Here is an 18,767-nt window from a genome sequence, read left to right on the forward strand (position 1 = left end):
AGAGAGAGAGAGAGAGAGAGAGAGAGAGAGAGAGAGAGAGAGAGAGAGAGAGAGAGAGAGAGAAGAGAGGCAGGCGAGTGGAGCTATGTTCCCTGGATGGAATATTAACTGTGACCATTTACTTAGAGCCCTCGACCTACTTCTAAGCATGGTAAACTTGAAGTTGTGATGGTGGCAGCGGAGGGGGCGATGGAGGTGTCGGTGACAGTGGTGGGGGTGGGAGTGGAAGAGACCGTGGTGCTGATGGGAGGGATGACAGCGGAGGTGTCGGTGATGGTGGTGGTGGTGGTGATGGTAGTTATGGTAATGGTGAAAGCATTTGGTGACGATGGCGGCGATAGGTGTGGGTGCGGTGGCGGAGGAGGCAGTGGTGGTGATGGTGGAGGTGGCAACGGAGTGGAGGAGACAGGGGGATGGTGGGGGATGCTAGAGGGAAGTGTGATGCTTAGATGCTGGCAATAGAACCATAAAAGCATTCTAATAGCCGCTTGGTTTGAGGAGGGCCTTGCTAAGGAACAGTCAGACCTGCGCCTGTGGCACGTGGGTGTGTCTGTGGGTGGGTGCATACTTGGCTAGCTAGCTCTGCTCCTTGTCTTTCCTTCCCCCTGCCCTGGACATCTGCCCCCACATACCTGTGGGAGCTGCCTGTCTTTGGGTATGGGGTACAAAGCTGCTTCTTGGAAAACAGTGGCGAACAGGCTGGCACCCCTGTGTCTCCTGGGAGCTGAGTTAGAATGGGGGGGGGCGGGAACAGGAATCTTAGCCACGAACAGAGAATGAATCATTTAGTTTCAGCCCCAATCCTGCTGCCAAAATCCTATAAGGCATTTGGCATATCTCTGTGCTTCTCAGCCTCAATTTTCACATCTGTGAAGTGAGCTCAGGTCTTCTTGGGATAATGGGATGGGGGGGATGCAATAACATCTGAGGATAAGCCCTGGGAGTGTTCTCTGAGTTACTGGTGCTGGGGTAGAGACTGCCTGCCAATACAATCTCATCAGAGCCAAGTGCCGGGAGACCATCTGACAGGAACTGTCATGCGACATGGGTTGGCCAGGCCCAGGGTTCCAGGCTGGTCTTAAGGTCAGAATCCAGGCTTAGGCTGACTGCTCTGAAGCCCTAGGATTCCTGTTGTTCTGCAGTAAGGCAACCAGGATGGCCTAGACAGGAGCCCTCAAGATCTATCCCTGGGGTGGGGAGCCAGAGGGTTGGTGAAGCCAACTCTGGATCCTCCTGTACTCCAGTACCAAAGGGGAAATAGCTCAGCATTCGGGGAGGATGTAGCAGAGCGGGCTTGGCCTGAGTTTCTTGCCTCTTGTTCCTTCTGTTGCCATGGAAACAGACCAGTGAAGCTTCCTTCCCTATGCCTCACCCCTCGGAACTGATGGAAGAGGCAGTCTGGAAGGAACAGAGGAGCAGAGGGAGGGAAGCCACAGACCAGATCTCGACCCTCAGATGGGAGGGTTGGAGGGGAGCAGCTTTCCCAGGGTCTGAATACTGATCAGTGCAAAGTCAGCCTGAGAGTGCAGACCCATGTTCCTCCTCGGGGTACACATCGCAGGGCCGCATTTATTTTAATAGCCTTCAGAAAGTAACGTGGGTTCCTGTGGAAGTAGATTTTCCCTGTCTCCAGGCTGCCCTTGTGTTTCAAAGTCCTCCTTGGACATTCCTGGCTCGCGCATACAGCAACCAGGCACACCATTTTACGTGACATTTTATTTTATGAGGCTGTTAGGGTTATGTGCCTTGATTTCACGTGGATGCATCTGGGAGCATCCCCTCTGATTGTGGAGTGGCCTTTTTGTTTGTGACAAAGTGACATGAAGGTGCACTTGTCATGTTGCTAGATTTTGGCAAACTGTCCACCCTCACAGGACTAAGCCAGACTCCTTTTTCAATCTGCGCTGGACCTGTTTCTCTACTCTTCATCCTTGCCAGTCTGATTAATGAGATACTCCTTATTCCAATTTTAGTTATTATGTAATTTTAGTTAACTCATGTAATGGATTGGATTTGGCATCTTTTCCTACTTATAAGATCTTTCTGGGACCAGGGATGTAGGTCAGTGGTAAAACACTTGCTTAGCACACTGGAAGTCCTGGGTTCAATTGTCAGCACTGAAAAAAAAATTACCTGTATTTTTTGGTGTTCTTCTCACGCATAGAGACTTCAGCCGGACCGTTGGTCTCATTCGTCTGTTTTGTTTAGATGGCATCCACCTTGCTCTGTAGCCCAGGCTAGTCTGGGCTGCAAACGCTTCCTGCTCAGCCTCCTGTGTGCTGGGGTTGGGAGGTGTACTGATGTTTGTTTGTTTGTTTGTTTGTTTGGTTTTTCAAGACAGGGTTTCTCTGCAGCCCTGGCTGTCCTGGATCTCAATCTGTGGACCAGGCTGGACTTGAACACAAGAGAGGTAGAGCCTGCCTCTACCTCTTAAGTGCTAGATTAAAGGCGGGCGCCACCACTGTCCAGCTGTAAGATCTTTGAATATTAGGAAATAGGTAGTTTTGAGGATGAGTTCCAAATACTTTCCCCAATTTATTCTTTTCATTTCTTGTGTTTGGATTTTTTTGCAGACATTTAAAATATAGGTAGCAAAAACAATTATTTCAAACTGACTTGGAGTTTTAGAAACGTTCATATCAGGTATGAACCTGCTGAAATTAGCGATGGGTGCCTGCCTGTAATTATAGAGGTCGAAAGCCAACAAGAAGCCCTCTCTGCAGCTATGAGGAAGTCTCGTGTGATCTTTTCCATAGGCTTATGGCTTTCTTTCTCAGATTGATGATTAGACCCATCAGGCAGGGCTCCAGCTTATGTTTGCCACGTGCCTGACAGCCTTCTCTTCAGGGACCCAGAACATCACCTTCATCCTGCACCACGGCGCACAGGGCTGGGCTTACCTTTCGACTTGCCTGTTTGTGGCCTTGTTTTGGCTGTATAATAATGTGCTAATGCCAAGTTTTAAATGGAAACTTATTTTGAGACAGGGGTCTTACTGTATAGTCTGGTCTAGTCTTGAATATTCAATTCTCCTGCCTCAGTCTCCTGAATTATCTGATCTATCTATCTATCTATCTATCATCTAGTATATGTATAATATATATATATATATATATATATATATATATATGTGCACACACACACACACACACAGACACACACACACACAAAAGGGGGGTTGCCAGTTTGGCTAGCATAGTAGTAACTGGATAGTCCAATATGCACTCTGGAGAGGCAGAGAACCTGGTAGTTGCTCAGTCATGAAGTATGGCATCAGTCTTAATATGGTGCTAGAGGCCTGGAAGCCCCCTGCGGAGTGGCTGGCATTTAGTTATGTTAGAAGTCTAAAGATGCCAAGAGCATGATAGAGGTACTTAACAAGGGAGAAGAAGTGGAGGCAGGCAGGTGACCTGAGCCACCTATTGGAACGTGACATCCACTTTGAGGGTGATTCTTTCTTTCTCAGCTAATCCTTTCTGGAAATTCCTTCATGGACATGCCCAGAGGTGAGTCTCAGCATGGTATAGATCCCATCAAGATGACAGATCAACTATCACGGATCAATCTGCCCTTGTCGACTTGACTCCCAACCATATTGCCTTATGTTGTATTTAATGTCCAAATTAAGATAATGACATTGTAATCCCACTTAATATAATCTAACTATCCCATATAGGGTGGAAAATACATTTTTTATCCCTCCAGAAGAGATGACAGTCTCTTGAGAAATGCTTACTCTTTTACTATTCCATAGTGTACAAACTCTATAGATTCAATAATACTTAATCCTGGTTCTCAACTCAATTGAAGTGATGTTACACAATAACAGAACAGGAGGGGGAAAATACAGATGTGTACCTGCTTAATATATGTGGATATGTGCACACGCATACTCTTTAGACTTCAAATTCCTTTTTCAAAAAGGGATCTATCTATCTATCTATCTATCTATCTATCTATCTATCTATCTATCTATTGTATGTGAGTACACTGTAGCTGTACAGATGGTTGTGAGCCTTCATGTGGTTGTTGGGAATTGAATTTTAGGACCTCTTTTTGCTCTGGTTAACCAACCCCTCTTGCTCAGTCCTTGCTCCCTCTGGCCCAAAGATTTATTTATTATTATATGTAAGTACACTGTAGTTGACTTCAGATACACCAGAAGAGGGCATCAGATCTCATTTCAGGTGGTTGTGAGTCACCACGTGGTTGCTGGGATTTGAACTCAGGACCTTTGGAAGAGCAGTCAGTGAGTGCTCTTACCCGCTGAGCCATCTCTCCAGCCCTAGACTTTAAATTCCTAGTGAGATATCTCACTGACCTTTTCGTATAGAGTCCATACTTAAAAATTTTTATTTACTTATTCATTTTATGTGTATGAATGTTTTGCCTATGTGTATGTCTGTGTATCATGTGCATGCTTGGTAGGCATGAAGGCCAGAAAAGGATATGAAATTCCTTGGAGCTGGAGTTACTGGTAGTTGTAAATCACCATGTAGGTGCTGAGAACTGAACCCCAGATCTCCTGGAAGAAAGCTGTGAGTTCTCTTAACCACTGAGCTGTCTCCCCAGTTCCTACAAACAGATTTTAAATGAAATAGAGCAGAAATATCCATGGCAACTATAATTCTCCTCTCTGGAACCGGAGCCCAGAATCTACACAAACAGAGGACTAGGGTGTGGAACCAGGAAGCAAGAGCCTTGCTCCACTGACAGCGTGGGGCAGACTTCCAGTGCTGCTGCCTCTCCCAGCTGCTGGAGCAGCGGTAGTGGGTGCTGGCTGAGAGCATGCGCAGTGTGGGTGCTGGCTGGGCGCATGCCCAGTCTTCTGGAGACCCTTGCTCCAGCCCTCCAAGCTGCTGTCCCCCGGTTGGCACAGTGACTGCATCTTTAAAAGGCCATCCCACTGATGGTGCCAGCTCCTTCAGGTTGGTGGAGGATGTGACAAGACGGGAGCATCCCACAGGCAGGGGCCCACTTTTGCGTTTATTTGGTAGTGAAGTATGTTCCTTGAAGAGGAATTCTGTAACTGCACAGAGTTTTGGTGGACGCATTACCACCAGAAACAGAAAAATCACACCTAGAGTGTCTGTTCCAGTATGGAACAATGGAGGTGGTACAATGCAGTAACCATCCTACCAGGTTGCTGGCTCGTCACCCTAGGAATGGCACTACACCAGGAACTCGGTGTTGGTGTTTGCTGCTGGCAGACCTGCCACTCAGCAGCAGCAGTATCCAGGTGAGTCTCGGTGAGTGGAAGCTTTTTTCCCTTGTTACGACGGAATAACCTGAGAAGAACAGCTTAAGGGAGTGCCAACTCTGGCTCACAGGCCGAGGGTGCAGCCCACCATCAAGGAGAAGGCTTGGCGGTAGGAGCAGAGGCCGCTGGTCACACTGTGTCTGCCGTCAGGAGGTAGAGACATGAATGAGGTACTCCAACTAGTCCCTCTTTTTATTTAGTCTGGGACTCCAGCCCTGTGGACGGTGTCAGCACACTGAGGGGGTAGCCTTCTCTTTTCAGTGAAGCTTTTTAGGAGAAGTATTTAAGCCACTCAATAGTGTTCTAATATAAAATGATGCCATTTTTAATGTAACATTTTAAATTTATTCTTTGAGAATTTTATACATGAGGCAGCTTGTTTTGATCGTGGTCACCTCCATTCCTCCTCCTGACACCACCCAGATTCTTTCCCCTAAATCTCCCTCCCAACTTCAAGTTCCCCTTTTAATAATGGAATACCCTGAAGAGTCTAATTAGCGTTTTCTGTATATGCCTGAATGTGGGGCCATTCGCTGGGACACGGCCAACCCGAGAGAGGCCACATCCTTGAAGATCTGCAACTTATATCTTACTTATGTAAACGGACTGGCTGTTCCTCCTCAGCAGCCATCAACTGTCAATGGCTCTTCAGCTAGGAGGAGGGGCTCCTGTGACCCTCCCTTACACGCGCTAGAATGTTGGTTCTATTGATCTTGTGCAGGTTGCCTAAGCAAGCGAGCACGGTTGCTGTGAGTTCGTGAGTCCGGTGGTCCTGCCGTGTTAGAAGATGCTGTTTCACCCAAGTTCTCTCCTTAAAGTCCTGCCTCTCTCTCCCTCTTCCATGATGATCTCTGAGTTCTGTGGGGAGGGCTCATGACATGAGTGTTCTATTTGTTTAAATTAAAATTAAAACATAACCACGTTACTCCCTCTCTTTCCTCTAAGCCTTCCATGTCCTCCTTCCAACCTCAAGTCCCTCTCAGATGCACCGCCTCTTTTTAAAAAGGTTGTTTTTTTGTTGTTGTTGTGAATTTTGCATCATGCGCCCCAATCCCACTCATCTCCCCATCCCTTTGTATCCACCCTCCACCCTTACAACCTCCCACAACAGAAAGTAAAATAGGATAGCATTAAAAAATATGTAATCTTGTTGTGGAAGCTGTAATGTGTCATAGTGTGTCCCACTGTATACTCTTGTCCACACATCTTTGCTTGCAAATGTTCATTGCCATGAGTCATTGGTCTGTTTCAAGGCCTCTGGCTTCTGATACACCATCAATACTGGATCCTCACTGGGATTCCTCTGGGATATCCTGTTGTTGCCCTGTGTCGTGGGGATCCTGCAGCTTTGGATCTGCAGGACCAGCCCTTTTACATGTCCCAGTATTTCATAGATGGGGTATTGTTGGGGTAGTGTAACTCAAAGCCTTGGATCTGGGCCTGGGAGGTAACTGGGTTGATCAGTCTGCCAGCTCACCTGCATGCATGCCACCAGGGCGAGCTCTCCAGCATTATCTGGCACCCAATGCTGTGGCCAGCTCTCTACATTCTCATGACCTCAGAGCCACCTCTCTTGCTTGCCATACATGTCAAGGAGCTGGGGTGTGTGTGGGGGTGGGGTGCACCTCTTCCTTGGCCACACCACACCACTGTAGACAAGTGGTGGGCCAGCTGTCCCATGCTCATCCCCTTGGGGCCATCTCACCTGCACCCCTGTTACCAAGGTCAGCTTTACTGTTCTGCCCAAGCAAGGTGGAGGGGTGGCCTCTTTTTGATGAGTATTGCTACTTATTGTGTTAGTTTTCTATTGGTGTGATATAACACCACAACCAAGATGATTTATAAAAGAAAGAATTTAGTTGGACTTTGCCGTTCTAGAGAGTAGAGTTCGTGATGGTGGAACAAAAGCCTGGTATCAGGAAGGGCTGAGAGTTCACGCCTCTAATGTTGAGCAAGGAGCACACTGGGAATGGAGGGAGGCTTTTGAAACTTCAAATTCACTTTCAAGATATACCTCCTCCAATCAGGCCACACCTCTGAATCCTTCCCAAAGAGTTCCATCAACTGAGGGCTAAATATTCAAACATATGGAGGCCATTTTCATTCAAACCACCACACACATATATGCCTGAATATGTAAACACACCCTGCTGATCCACTTAGCATGGCTTGTGTGTATTTGATTTCAAAGCTGACTGCTTCGTATCGGTTAGCTAGTTAAGGGGCACATCACAGTGAGAGGTGCATCCTCTCAGCAGTCATTACTTACCTGAAGGTCTTTGACTCCATAGGATTCCCCTCTTCTGCATTAGTGTGTCCATTGATGTTTCTTTTGCTTAGGTCTTGTCTAAACACCTATATGATTGCGGAATCATCGATGTAGCTTGCCTGTCATACCCGGGAGACACAGTCTCACAGCAGAATTCTTCTTCTCTTCTAAACTTTATGTCCCCTCTCTGAGCAGGAGACTCCCTACGATCCATTGATCACTGCGTTACAACCTGCTGTGGTTTCTGTAGTGTCTCTGCTTGCTGTAAAGAGAATCTTCTTTGGTGAGGGGTGGAAGCTACTTGTCCGCAGGGGAGATGGGAAAATTTAGGAAGGGGCTCTAACTGGGGAGGGGGAGTAAGGTCAATACAGAGAGGAGATGGAAGAAGGGACAAATAACCAGGCGTGGTGGTGCACGTCTTTAATCCCAGCACTCGGGAGGTAGAGGCAGGCAGATTTCTGTCCTCACTTCCTTAAGGTCTCTGTTTCCCCACTCAGTGGGTCATTTCTGGTGGGAACACTCCCTCCCTCCCTCCCTCCCTCCCTCCCTCCTTTCTTTCTTTCTTTCTTTCTTTCTTTCTTTCTTTCTTTCTTTCTTTCTGAAACAGGGTTTCCCACCACAGGTGGGTAAAACACTCTCCTAGATACATGCAGAAGTATGCTATCTAGATGATTCTAAATGCTATCAAGGTGACAATTTGGATCAAACTTCACACCATGAATAGCAAGAGTAGTGACCTACATACTTGAGCCACCTCCTTGTATAAATCATTTGTGCTTCTGGGACCTGATAGAGCCTGTTGATTGATTGCTATCATGTATGTCCAACTTTATGAGTGTTAGGTCAGATGAAACCCAGCTTATGGTGAGTCTCATGGTAATTCAGTGGCCCATTATCAAGCATTCAGTTTCTACTAAGGCTCAGTAGGAAGTCACGTGCTGATCTTCAAAGGGTAAGTAGTTTGCAGATGATGTCTGGGCCTTGATACAAGAACTCTAGGATGTCTGCTGTGAGTCACCCCCGGCAGCCTGTGAGAGCTTCCAGACAGCATTCCTAGCTGCTGCTGACACTGAATCCCTGGGTCTGCCAGTTCAGATGGCCAAATGGCAAAACTGCCTACACAGCAGCCTGGAGCTGTTGAAGAGACATTTTTTTTTCTGTTCTAGGGTTCATTCAAAACTAGCAGTTTTTGGAGACACTTGGGCTGGAGTAACACATCCAAAATAAGAAACGTGCAGCTTACCAAGTCCAATGCCGGTTAAGCACTGTGCTTCCTTCTTGGTGGTAGAGGGTCCTATGTCCAACGTGCATCCCCATACAGACCCTTAGAAGTTTGTTTTTGTGATATAGGGGTTTGTTTTTTTTTGTATGTTGGTCAGATTTATTTCCTATCCTTGGATGTGCAATTGCTTTATTAGCAATTCCAGAGTAGTTGCCACCTTCTTTTTACTTAGTCCAGTCTATGTAATGCCATCTGTTTACTGGCCCAGTGTGATACCTGGTGGAAGAGAAAAGTGGTCAAATGTCAGTATACTAAGTTATGATCCAGGGATGGAAGATGTACAGGCCCCTGAGACAGAACAATGGAAGTATACTGATGACATTTATAGCTGGAAGCAGATTGTTACTGCGTTCCTTCTGGATAGGCATGGAGAAAAAAAGAATTTGCAAGACCAGCACTTTCATATCAGGTACGAGGAAGTCTGGTAATCAGCCCAAGCGAGGAAATCACATCTGGTGCAGCCACTTGGTTAACCTTGTGAAAACTATCAGTTTCCAAGTCTCATCCATCTTCTGTCCAGACCACAGAGGAGATAGATAGAGGTGGGGTAGAAGCCAACAACCTTACATCTTTCAAGTCCTTACGGTGGTACAAAAAGGGAGAGGTTTTCCTTTCTTAATTTTTCATTAACATTTTACTTTAATTTTTTTAATGTATTGGTTTTGTTGTTGTTGTTGTTGTTATTTTTTTTTATTTTTTTATTTTTTTGGGTTTTCGAGACAGGGTTTCTCTGTATAGCCCTGGCTGTCCTGGAACTCACTTTGTAGACCAGGCTGGCCTCGAACTGAGAAATCCACCTGCCTCTGCCTCCCGAGTGCTGGGGTTAAAGGCGTGCACCACCACGCCTGGCTTATGTATTGTTTTTTGTTTTTTGATTATGTGTATGGGCGTTTTGCCTGCATGTATGTCTGTGTACCATGCCCACGCCTTGTGCCTGAGGAGGCCATAAAAGGATGCCAAGTCTGCTAGGATGGGAGCTGGGTGTGAGCTGACATGTGGGTGCCGAGAACAGAACCTGGGTCCTCTGGAGGAAGAGCCAGTGCTCTTAACCGCTGAGCTATCTCTGTTGAGCCATCTCTCCAGGCCCTTTCTTTCTATCTGTATCTTTTGTTTATTTCTCTTGTCTTACTGCTAAGACTTCAAGCCCTGTATGGAATGGGAATGGGAACAAGTGACCTCCATATCTTGGTTCTGATCTTAATGGGAATTTAAGTCTGTTTGTGTGGCAGAGTTTGTTTATCACTTTCCATATGTTGAGCCCTCCCTGCATCTCTGAAATGAAGCCATCTTGATCATGGTGAATGATCTTTTTGATGTTATTTTTTATTTTAATTTTATTTAAAATGTTTCTCACTTTCTCTATGAATGTGTGTGTATGTGTGTGTGTAGTGTATGTGTGCATGTGCATGTGTGTATACATGTATACCACAGAACATAAATGAATATCAGAGGAAAAATTTTGGGAGTTGGTTCTCTTCTTGCGCTGTGGGTTTTGGGGATCGAATCCTGGTCACCAGGCTTGTGTGGCAAGCCATCTGCTGAGCCATCTTGTTGGTACTTCATATGTTCTTGAATCCATTTTGTAAGTATTTTGTTGAGAGTTTTTACTTTTATGATTATCAGAGAGATTGGTCCATATTTTTATTTATTTTTTAAAGTGAAAAATTTTGGTTTCTTTGGAAAGTCAGTTATAACAAATGATGTTTTGCTGGGGCACACAGGTGAAAAGAATATTTTCTAAACATCACAGACAGAGGAAGTTCAAGCATTGGTTCACTTTTCTCCACCTTGCTGGCTGGTCTTCACTGATGACATGCACGTATTGGTTCGTCTTGCAATGCGTTGCTGAACTTTGCTGTGGTAACTTCATAGTGAGAAACTCGCCAAGTAACTTCTTGTGAGGTTCCTACGACTTCTGGCTACTTCTGTGGACTCAGGCCAGTTGGTGAGCGTTGCACTTCCTTCTGGATTGAACTGCCTTTGCTGATTCCTGTATGGTGTCTGCCACGTGGACTGAACTGTAGCTGTTGATTCATGTTTGGTGTTTGCTAGCGGATTGGACTGAGAAAAGTGAAGATTGGAATCTCCCCCAAGAACTATTTCTAAACAGGGTCATGTCCCCTGTACCCTAATAACCTTTCTTTCCCACTCCCTCTGGTGGGTGGTGGTCTAGAGAGGGGGTTGAATCCGTATTTAAGAGAGGTGTGGAAAGTTTATGCCTACAATGTTTGTTATGTCTGAACCTGGTTTTTGTATAAATGTGATGCTGGCTTTGTAAGAAGCATTTGAAGTACTCCCTTGCTATTTCATGTTTTATGGATGACTTGAGAAAGCTTGATGCTGGTCCTTTGAAGGTTGCAGAACTCTGCAATGAGACATCTGGGTGGCACTGTTTTTTAGCTGGGATGCTATTTTATTATTGTTTCAGTTCTGTGCTTGTTATACGTCTGTTTACAATGCTTCTCTCACCACGATTTAACTTTGATGGGTCACATGCATCCCCAAGTTTGCCACTTCTTCCAGCTTTTCTAACTCAGTGGACTATATGTTTTATTTTTATTTTTTAAATCATTTTTGTTTGTTTGTTTGTTTTTTACTGTTGAGTAACACTCCAGTTGTGTAAATATACCAATTTTTTAAAAATCTATTCTTCTGTTGAAGAACATCTAGGTTGTTTCCAGTTTCTTTTTGTTTTGAATAGAGGAACAACCAACATAGATGTGCAAGTGTCCTTGTGGTAGGATGACACATCCTTTGGGTATAACTGGATCTTGAGGTAGATGATTTTGTATTTTTCTGAGGAACCACCATACTGATTTCCATAGTGACTGTCCAAGTTTCCACCACCACAATGGAGTATTCTTCTTGTTCTCTGTTGTCTCGGGCTCTTGAGGACCGTGACTGTGGGTGTCTGTCATAAACTGCAGATTTCATTTTGTGATACACACCTTCCTTCATCCAGGCTATGCTGTGACGCTTCTCAAGCCTCTGCACTGTTCCAGCAGCACCTAGTGTGTCAGGTCTGGTCGTGGTGGGCTCAAGTATGAGGTTCATGGATTCTGGTCCCCTGTCCTCAGTCTGTTCTGATAGATGAAACCACTGTCAAACACTGTTCAGAGTCACATGAAGGACGAAATGACTCCTTTCTATTCTAGACCCCTCCCCCACATGTTAGGTATCCAACCCAGAACCCTGCAGTCTAGAAAAGCACCCTCCCAATGATATATATATATATATATATATATATATATATATATATATATATATCCTCAGCAAGATGGAACCCTTCTAATTCTGTCCTTCCTCGTTCCTTCCAAATGCACTTGAAAAGTTCCTCTCTGAATGATGTTTCTTCTTCAACAGGACTGTTTGGTTACCATGAGACCATGGAACTAGAAAGAACAGGATCCACACTGAATGCTTTCCAAAGCACGGGTGGGTCCCCTGAGCCCCCGACACCCAATCTTTCCAGTTTCTGATTATCTCCATAACTCAGCACATTCCTTCCTGTTGAGTCACCCTTGTCACCTTCCCAGGCACACCTTCTCTTTCCTGCTGGTCTTCTTGTATGGGGAGATTCAGCATGCTTGTTTGCTGTGCTGTGCTGTTTATTAACTGAGGTTGGCACTGCTTGTTTGCTGTGCTGTGCTGTTTATTTACTGAGGTTGGCACTACTTGTTTGGTGAGCTGTGCTATTTACTGAGGTTGGCACTGTGGCTGACCAGCCACTAGCTCTAACAAGGAACTGGGAACAGCACGGTGGCCACCTTTCTTAGTTACTTTAAAATTGCTGTGATAAAGCCCCATGACCAAGGCAACTTACAAAAGAAAGCATTTAATTTGGGGCTGACTGTTGTGTGGGTTAGAGTCCATGACCGTCACGGCAGGGAGCATGGCAGCTGGCAGGCCGGTGTGGTGCTGGAGCAGCAGCTGAGAGCTTTCATCTGGAGGACACAATGACTACACCAGAGGCAGAGAGAGAGAGAGAGAGAGAGAGAGAGAGAGAGAGAGAGAGAGAGAACGAGAGATGGAGTGGGTTTTTTGAAACTTCAGAGCTTGCCNTTTCATCTGGAGGACACAATGACTACACCAGAGGGAGAGAGAGAGAGAGAGAGAGAGAGAGAGAGAGAGAGAGAGAGAGCTAACTGGAAATGGAGTGGGTTTTTTGAAACTTCAGAGCTTGCCCCAGTGATACACCTCCAGCAAGGCTACACCTTCTTGTCCTTCCCAAACTGTTCCACAAATTGGAGACTTAGACTGTTCAAACATATGAGCCTATAGGGCCATTCATATTCAAACCATCAGACCATATACCCTGTTTGCCCACCAGTCCTGGCGTATTGAAGAGTAATCTCGCACTGGGAAAAGTTTCCCCCAGAAAGATAGGTATCGCTGTGACAGAAATGCTTGCACATGTGGGAGGGGGAGAAGCGGGTGTGTGGTGGGAGGCCTGTGTAGGACATGGGGTCACACTCTGGCCGCCCTGCCTGTGGATATGAGCTCTCTGCATTCTAGGGTAGATACTGAGGGCTTCGAGGAAAGGCTCGATGAAGGCCCATGATGGACACCAGAGGCACCTTTTATTACTAAGAATATAAGGAACACTAGTCTGCAGAATTCCAGACACCAGAGACACCAGATCCAGGGCATGGAGAGGCAGGACGTGCATGGGGCCGAGGCCAGAACTGAGGTTCAGATGGAAGGTGAATTTCTACTCTGAAACTTGTCCAGTACGGTTTCCCAGGGCCCAGGCTGAGGCCTGGGGGTTGGGGGGAGCATGACGAGTGAGCTGGCAGCACACGGACTCCAAACCCCAGCACAGCGTCATCTCTCTAGGCTTGGGGATCTGGGCCGTGCCATCCATACGCTGCTGTAGCCCTATGTATCTCTGGTGAAGCAGCCTGATGTGTGGGTGTATTGTGGCTAGTTCTTAGGTAGATCTGGCATTGTTGACCATCAGGACCCCCCCCCAGGGGCAGAATCCAGACACGTTAGAACCCCCTGCCCCCTTTTCATTAGTTTTATGGCTTTACAGACTGGTCCTGGCTGCTCCTGTGCTCACAAGGTTGGGCTTTTATATATTCTAGTTGGAGCGAGGTCATCCCGTTGGCTTCTCACAGGCTACGCGTCCTACCTGGCCCACCCAGGCTTTCCTGGTGCTGCTGACCCGTGGCTACCATGCTGGAGTCGAGCAGGGGCGCTGGGTGCTGCATGCAGTGCCGCCTGGCCCCTGCTTTCCGTGCTCTCCCTATCTCTGCTTTTAGGTCCTCGCTCCTCCAAAGATGCTGGGGACAGCCGAGCTTCCACAGACTCCATGGATTATGGTACCCACTAGCTGCTGAAGACTTGGCAAGAGTAAGATTCTTCTAGAACTTTTCCTGAGCACAGCCAGCAGTTCTATGCCTGTTTTCCTACAGAGCCTCAGGCCTGTCAGGGTGGGCCGAGGACGGGGGCCTGTCTGTGGGCCCGTGCACGCTTCTGGTGATCCGCAGCTAAGGAGCTCACGGTGGAGCACTGTACCAACACTGCCCTAGACAAAGCGCAATCTGCTCTAAGGAGCTGCCCACACCAGGAGCAGCACCACACTCGCCTTCTGGTCCTCTTCATAGTGGGTCTCATGGGCGTGGCTGTTTGGTTGACTCTCAGTGTCTGCCCCAGAATTAAGTCCTCCAAGTAAAGTGCTTGTTGAGCGCAAGGATCTGAATTCAGATTCCAAGTACCTCCTACACAGAGCTGGGCTGTGTAGAGAACATCTGTGTTCCTACTCTGAGATGGAAGGTGGAGAGAGGACGAGAGCCCCGGATGCTTGTGAGCCAGCTAACCTGGCGTGCACTGTAGCAACCAGGAAGAGACTCTGTCTCAAGCAAGACGGTAGGGGAGGACGGACACCCAAGAGCTGCCGCCTTGCACGGCCTCCAGCACGCAGGCGCATTAGGGTGTCTGGTGGAGAAACCGCGGCACCCCAGAAACTCAGTGTGTTTATCACATCCATGAACAGAGAGGCATGGTTATTGCACATAGATGAGCAAGGATACAGGGTTATTACATACAGATAGATGAATGAGGAGGCAGAGTTTGTCATAGACGGCCGAATCAAGGAGAAAGACTTAGAAATCTTGGGAGGAGCGGTCTCTGTAGGGAGCACTCCTCAGCCTGTAACTATCTGGGAGGAGAAAATCACCATGAACAATTCTGCATACACTATCGATATTAGTACATGGACCAGAAGGGAAGGCTTTGTGATTAGAACATAGGTCTGGGGCTTTGAGTCTGTTGACATGACTGTGCCCATGTTAACAACACACATTCACTTAGGACTTCACCCACTCAGGGCTTCTTACGCCAGAGGTTGTCATCTGACCTCCACATGTGTGCTATGACACATGTGCACACATGTACATATATACACACAAAGATACACATATACATCAGAAGTACATATACTAGGCAGGTGCCGTGGCACAAGCTCTTAATCCCAGCACTTAAGAGGCAGAGGAAGGCAGATTTTGAGTTTGAGTTTGAGGCTAGCCTGGTCTACATAGTGAGTTCTAGGACAGCCAGAGCTACATAGTGAGACACTGTCTCAAACAAAACAAAACAAAACAAACAAAATAAAACACATCACCCTCACACAGATTACAACGATAATGATGTGATAACAATAACAGCAGCAACAACAACAACAGCAGTGCAGAAATCTGAAAATAACACCATTGTATTCTTAGGGTACAAACCCTCTGCAGGAGGCCAACGATTTCTTGAGGTCCTTGTGCCCACTCCTGAGGTCCTTGTGTCCACTCCTGAGCTCTTTGTGTTCACTCCTAAGTGTTACTCTAACACTCAGAGCGCATGCTATCACAGTCCAGTTTCTGAGCATATCTTTGAATTAGGTAAGACTTATGATAATCGGCATCCACAAATTTGGGAGCCTGGGTTTCCATGACCCTTACAGGCTAATCTCAAACCTGTGTGAGGAGAATTCAGCAGCTTTAGGAAGCAGCTGTGACCAGATCAGAGGTGGCATCAGGAGAGTCCTGGGTCACAGCCTGTGCTCTGTTCCCGGTTTGTCGGCATCCAGGAAGCCTAGACACTTGGTGGCATGTGCCTCAGTGGGAAGGGCAGTTTCTGAAGTGTTGACTCTGGCTTATCCACCCTCCTTCCATTTGGCAGAGGCCATTATCTCTGAGGACAGGTCTCTGTGAAGGTGATCAGTACTGACTGAGGCTCAGGAACGGCATTGCATAAAGGGTGAGCCTGTCTATCTAAGGGCCCATGACCATGGGAGACTGCCACATGTAGTGGTCAAGTGAGCCACTGAATGTCCTCTAGGAGGGTACCACGCTGTAGAGCCTGGAAGGCAGACCTCCCCAGTCATTCTCTTCTTGCCAGGTGAGGCCTCCAAGTTTTCAGGGTTCTGGGTAGGTGTAGAAAATCCCAGAAGCCTTCATAGTTCATAACTTGGGTCCAGGGTGTCCTAGGTGGGGCAATGTCTGAGTCTGCCCCCATGGCCCCGTCTAGGAGGTTCCTCTCCACTCCTTGCTGCACACACTGCACTCCTGGGCTTTTGCTTTTCCACAGGAAACAGGAGGGAAATGCCATGTCAAAGGGAAGTGCTTGGTACCTGGGTCCTCCGTTGAGCCCTGTCTTCCAATCCAATTCTAAGAAGCAACAGAGCTCGTCTGGCATGCTCTGGTGGCCTGGCCTGGCCTGAGCTTGACTCCTGAGAATCTATCACTGTCAGCCTGCCCTTCTCCATGTTCCAGCCCTTCAGGTTCCAGGGTCTGAGCAGAAGTCCCATCAAGTCCCCATGATGCTGGGCCACGGACTACCCAAGCCATACATGCAGCCCTTGTGCTTGCTTAATCTGTCCAGACCCCTGCAGCCACGCTATGTTCTTCCACCCAGACTAATGTGCCCCCAACTGTACCCCCCTGCCAGCATTTTGGGGTAGAGGTAAAGGAGGCACAGCTCCCCATATCCCCAGACTCAAGAGTTCCCCTCAAATTTTAGGAACCTCAACTCAGGACAATTCAGGATTCTTGGCTTCAGTACTGCAAAAAATCTTGAGAACTAGCAAGTTTATGAGGCAAGATTGGAAATTTTTACTAAAGATCATTTATTTATTTATTCGAGACAGGGTTTCTCTGTGTAGCCCTGGCTGTCCTGGAACTCACTTTGTAGACCAGGCTGGCCTAGAACTCAGAAACCCACCTGCCTCTGTCTGCCGAGTGCTGGGATTAAAGGCGTGTGCCACCACCGCCCAGCTCTAAAGATCTTTTAATATAGGCATAAGCATAAGGAATAGAAGAAAAGGAAGTACTCAGAAAGACTGCCCAAGTGTGGGTACGGGCCCTCGAGGGAGGGGCACAGCTCATTGTTCTTGGAATAGTCGTATCCAGGATTTGGGTGGAGTTACTGTCTGATCACTGGGTGGTGATGGGAAGCTTACACGGAGTACACAGGGCACAGGAAGGCTGGCCTCTCTACTACAGTGTTGTTTGGGATTCTCAGGAATTATTTAGGAAAGGAATGAGGTCCTGCACAAGGTCGTATACATGCAGGCTTAAGCCTGGTCATCATTCAGTTGGTGTCAGCAGCGTTTTCAGCACATGGTAATTGTGTTATAATTCTCACTTCTCAGCTGATGAGAGGCTTCAGTCGGATTCTGCACCGACTTCCCTGTCATTCTAACACCTCACATCCTGAAACCCACTCCCTTGCAGCTGAGCCCCTAACTCACTCCCTTCCTAAGGGGAACCCAATGCCACAGAGCCAAGGAAGCTGAAGTCAGTCTGGTAGTGACCTTCCCAGCTTTGTCCGGGAGCCAGAGAAAGGAGGAAATGACAGGGCGAACTCCTCTCTTGCAAGCCCTGCTCTTCTTGCGGCACTTCAGCCCTTTCTGTGGCCCCGGGACCTCAGGAACACAAGAGGCAAGTCGGCAGTCTGTCTTCTCATTCCAGAGTGGCAGATAGAGTTGTGAGCTCACAGGACCCATGGGAAGTGTTCATATCTGCCCACCTTAGCAGATTGTAAGGCTGATCTACTCAGAGGAGCCTCCGATTCCAGACCAATGGGTTAGGACAGGAACTAGGTGTGGGCGAGGATGTTTATATGCTGATAGCAACTATGGGAGGCAAGGCTGCACCATGCCCATTTTGCCCAGGAAACAATCGAGGGGCTTTTGAGGAAGTCGTCTCCCATCCCATACTGTGTTCTTGACAGCAGAGAAGGGCACTGAGTCACAGTTGGGAAATTCTTGGTGTCTTGGAGCCCTTAGCATCCCACCCAGATGGGCTTGTGGGGGGGCTGCTGAAGGCATCAGAGGGCTGACCTAGTTTCTTCCAAGAGCCTGGTACCAGAAGTGGCCTGGGACTTGGCAGAGAAGGGACCACCTGGTATGGTGTGATAAGAGACTCAGAGAGGGGTGTTAAGGGCTAGTTGGCCAGCAAGGGCCCATAGGCCTCTTGCTGAAGCCTATGCTTGTTTAGTGAGGCCTTTTGCCAAGACCACCAGGTTCCATTCTCTTTTTCCTGGTTACTCTGTGGCCTCTCCCCGCTGTAATAGTAATGCAGGTGGTTGGCTAGCCCCAGCCACGGAGAAAGGGGAAGAAATAACTTTATTTCCAAGGATGGGAGAGGCCTAAGGCTGAAGTCCACTATGTACTCACTGGCTTGGATGTTTTATAGGGTCCCGGGTCCTCCCCTTTCCCCTGTTGGCCCTGTTTAGAACTCAACCCATGCCTTCCCACTGTTTCTCCTCACAACTTTTTCCAGGATCAAGAAGGCACCGACTCAGGGAGCCCACGTTTGCTTGCCTTGTCTACCTGTGTCGCTGCCCCGTGACCCTCTCTCAGAGATTGACACCAACTGCTGTTGGGCAATGGCTGCTCTAGCTGCTTCACACTGAGAGGAGGTTGGAGCCTGGGGGTGTCAGTCAGAGAGAGAGAGAGAGAGAGA

General features: G+C 47.5%; 1 protein-coding gene across 4 annotated transcripts in view; it reads left to right on the plus strand.

Annotated features, from left to right (window-relative positions):
* Nucleotides 1-18,767, plus strand: part of Rasgef1a (RasGEF domain family member 1A) — a 77,373-nt gene that overhangs the window by 7,461 nt on the left and 51,145 nt on the right. Inside the window, exon 1 of one of the 4 annotated variants that reach the window (XM_029535557.1) lies at nucleotides 117-151. The exons of 2 other annotated variants lie outside the window; for them this stretch is intronic. In XM_029535557.1, the coding sequence (XP_029391417.1) occupies nucleotides 149-151 (3 nt within the window). In that variant the 5' untranslated portion in view covers nucleotides 117-148. Of the gene's footprint in view, nucleotides 1-116; nucleotides 152-18,767 lie in introns of those variants that run through there. One more of the 4 variants, XM_029535561.1, reaches the window with a different exon arrangement.

Source organism: Mus pahari, chromosome 2, assembly GCF_900095145.1.
Source record: "Mus pahari chromosome 2, PAHARI_EIJ_v1.1, whole genome shotgun sequence".
Taxonomy (NCBI): Eukaryota; Metazoa; Chordata; class Mammalia; order Rodentia; family Muridae; genus Mus; species Mus pahari.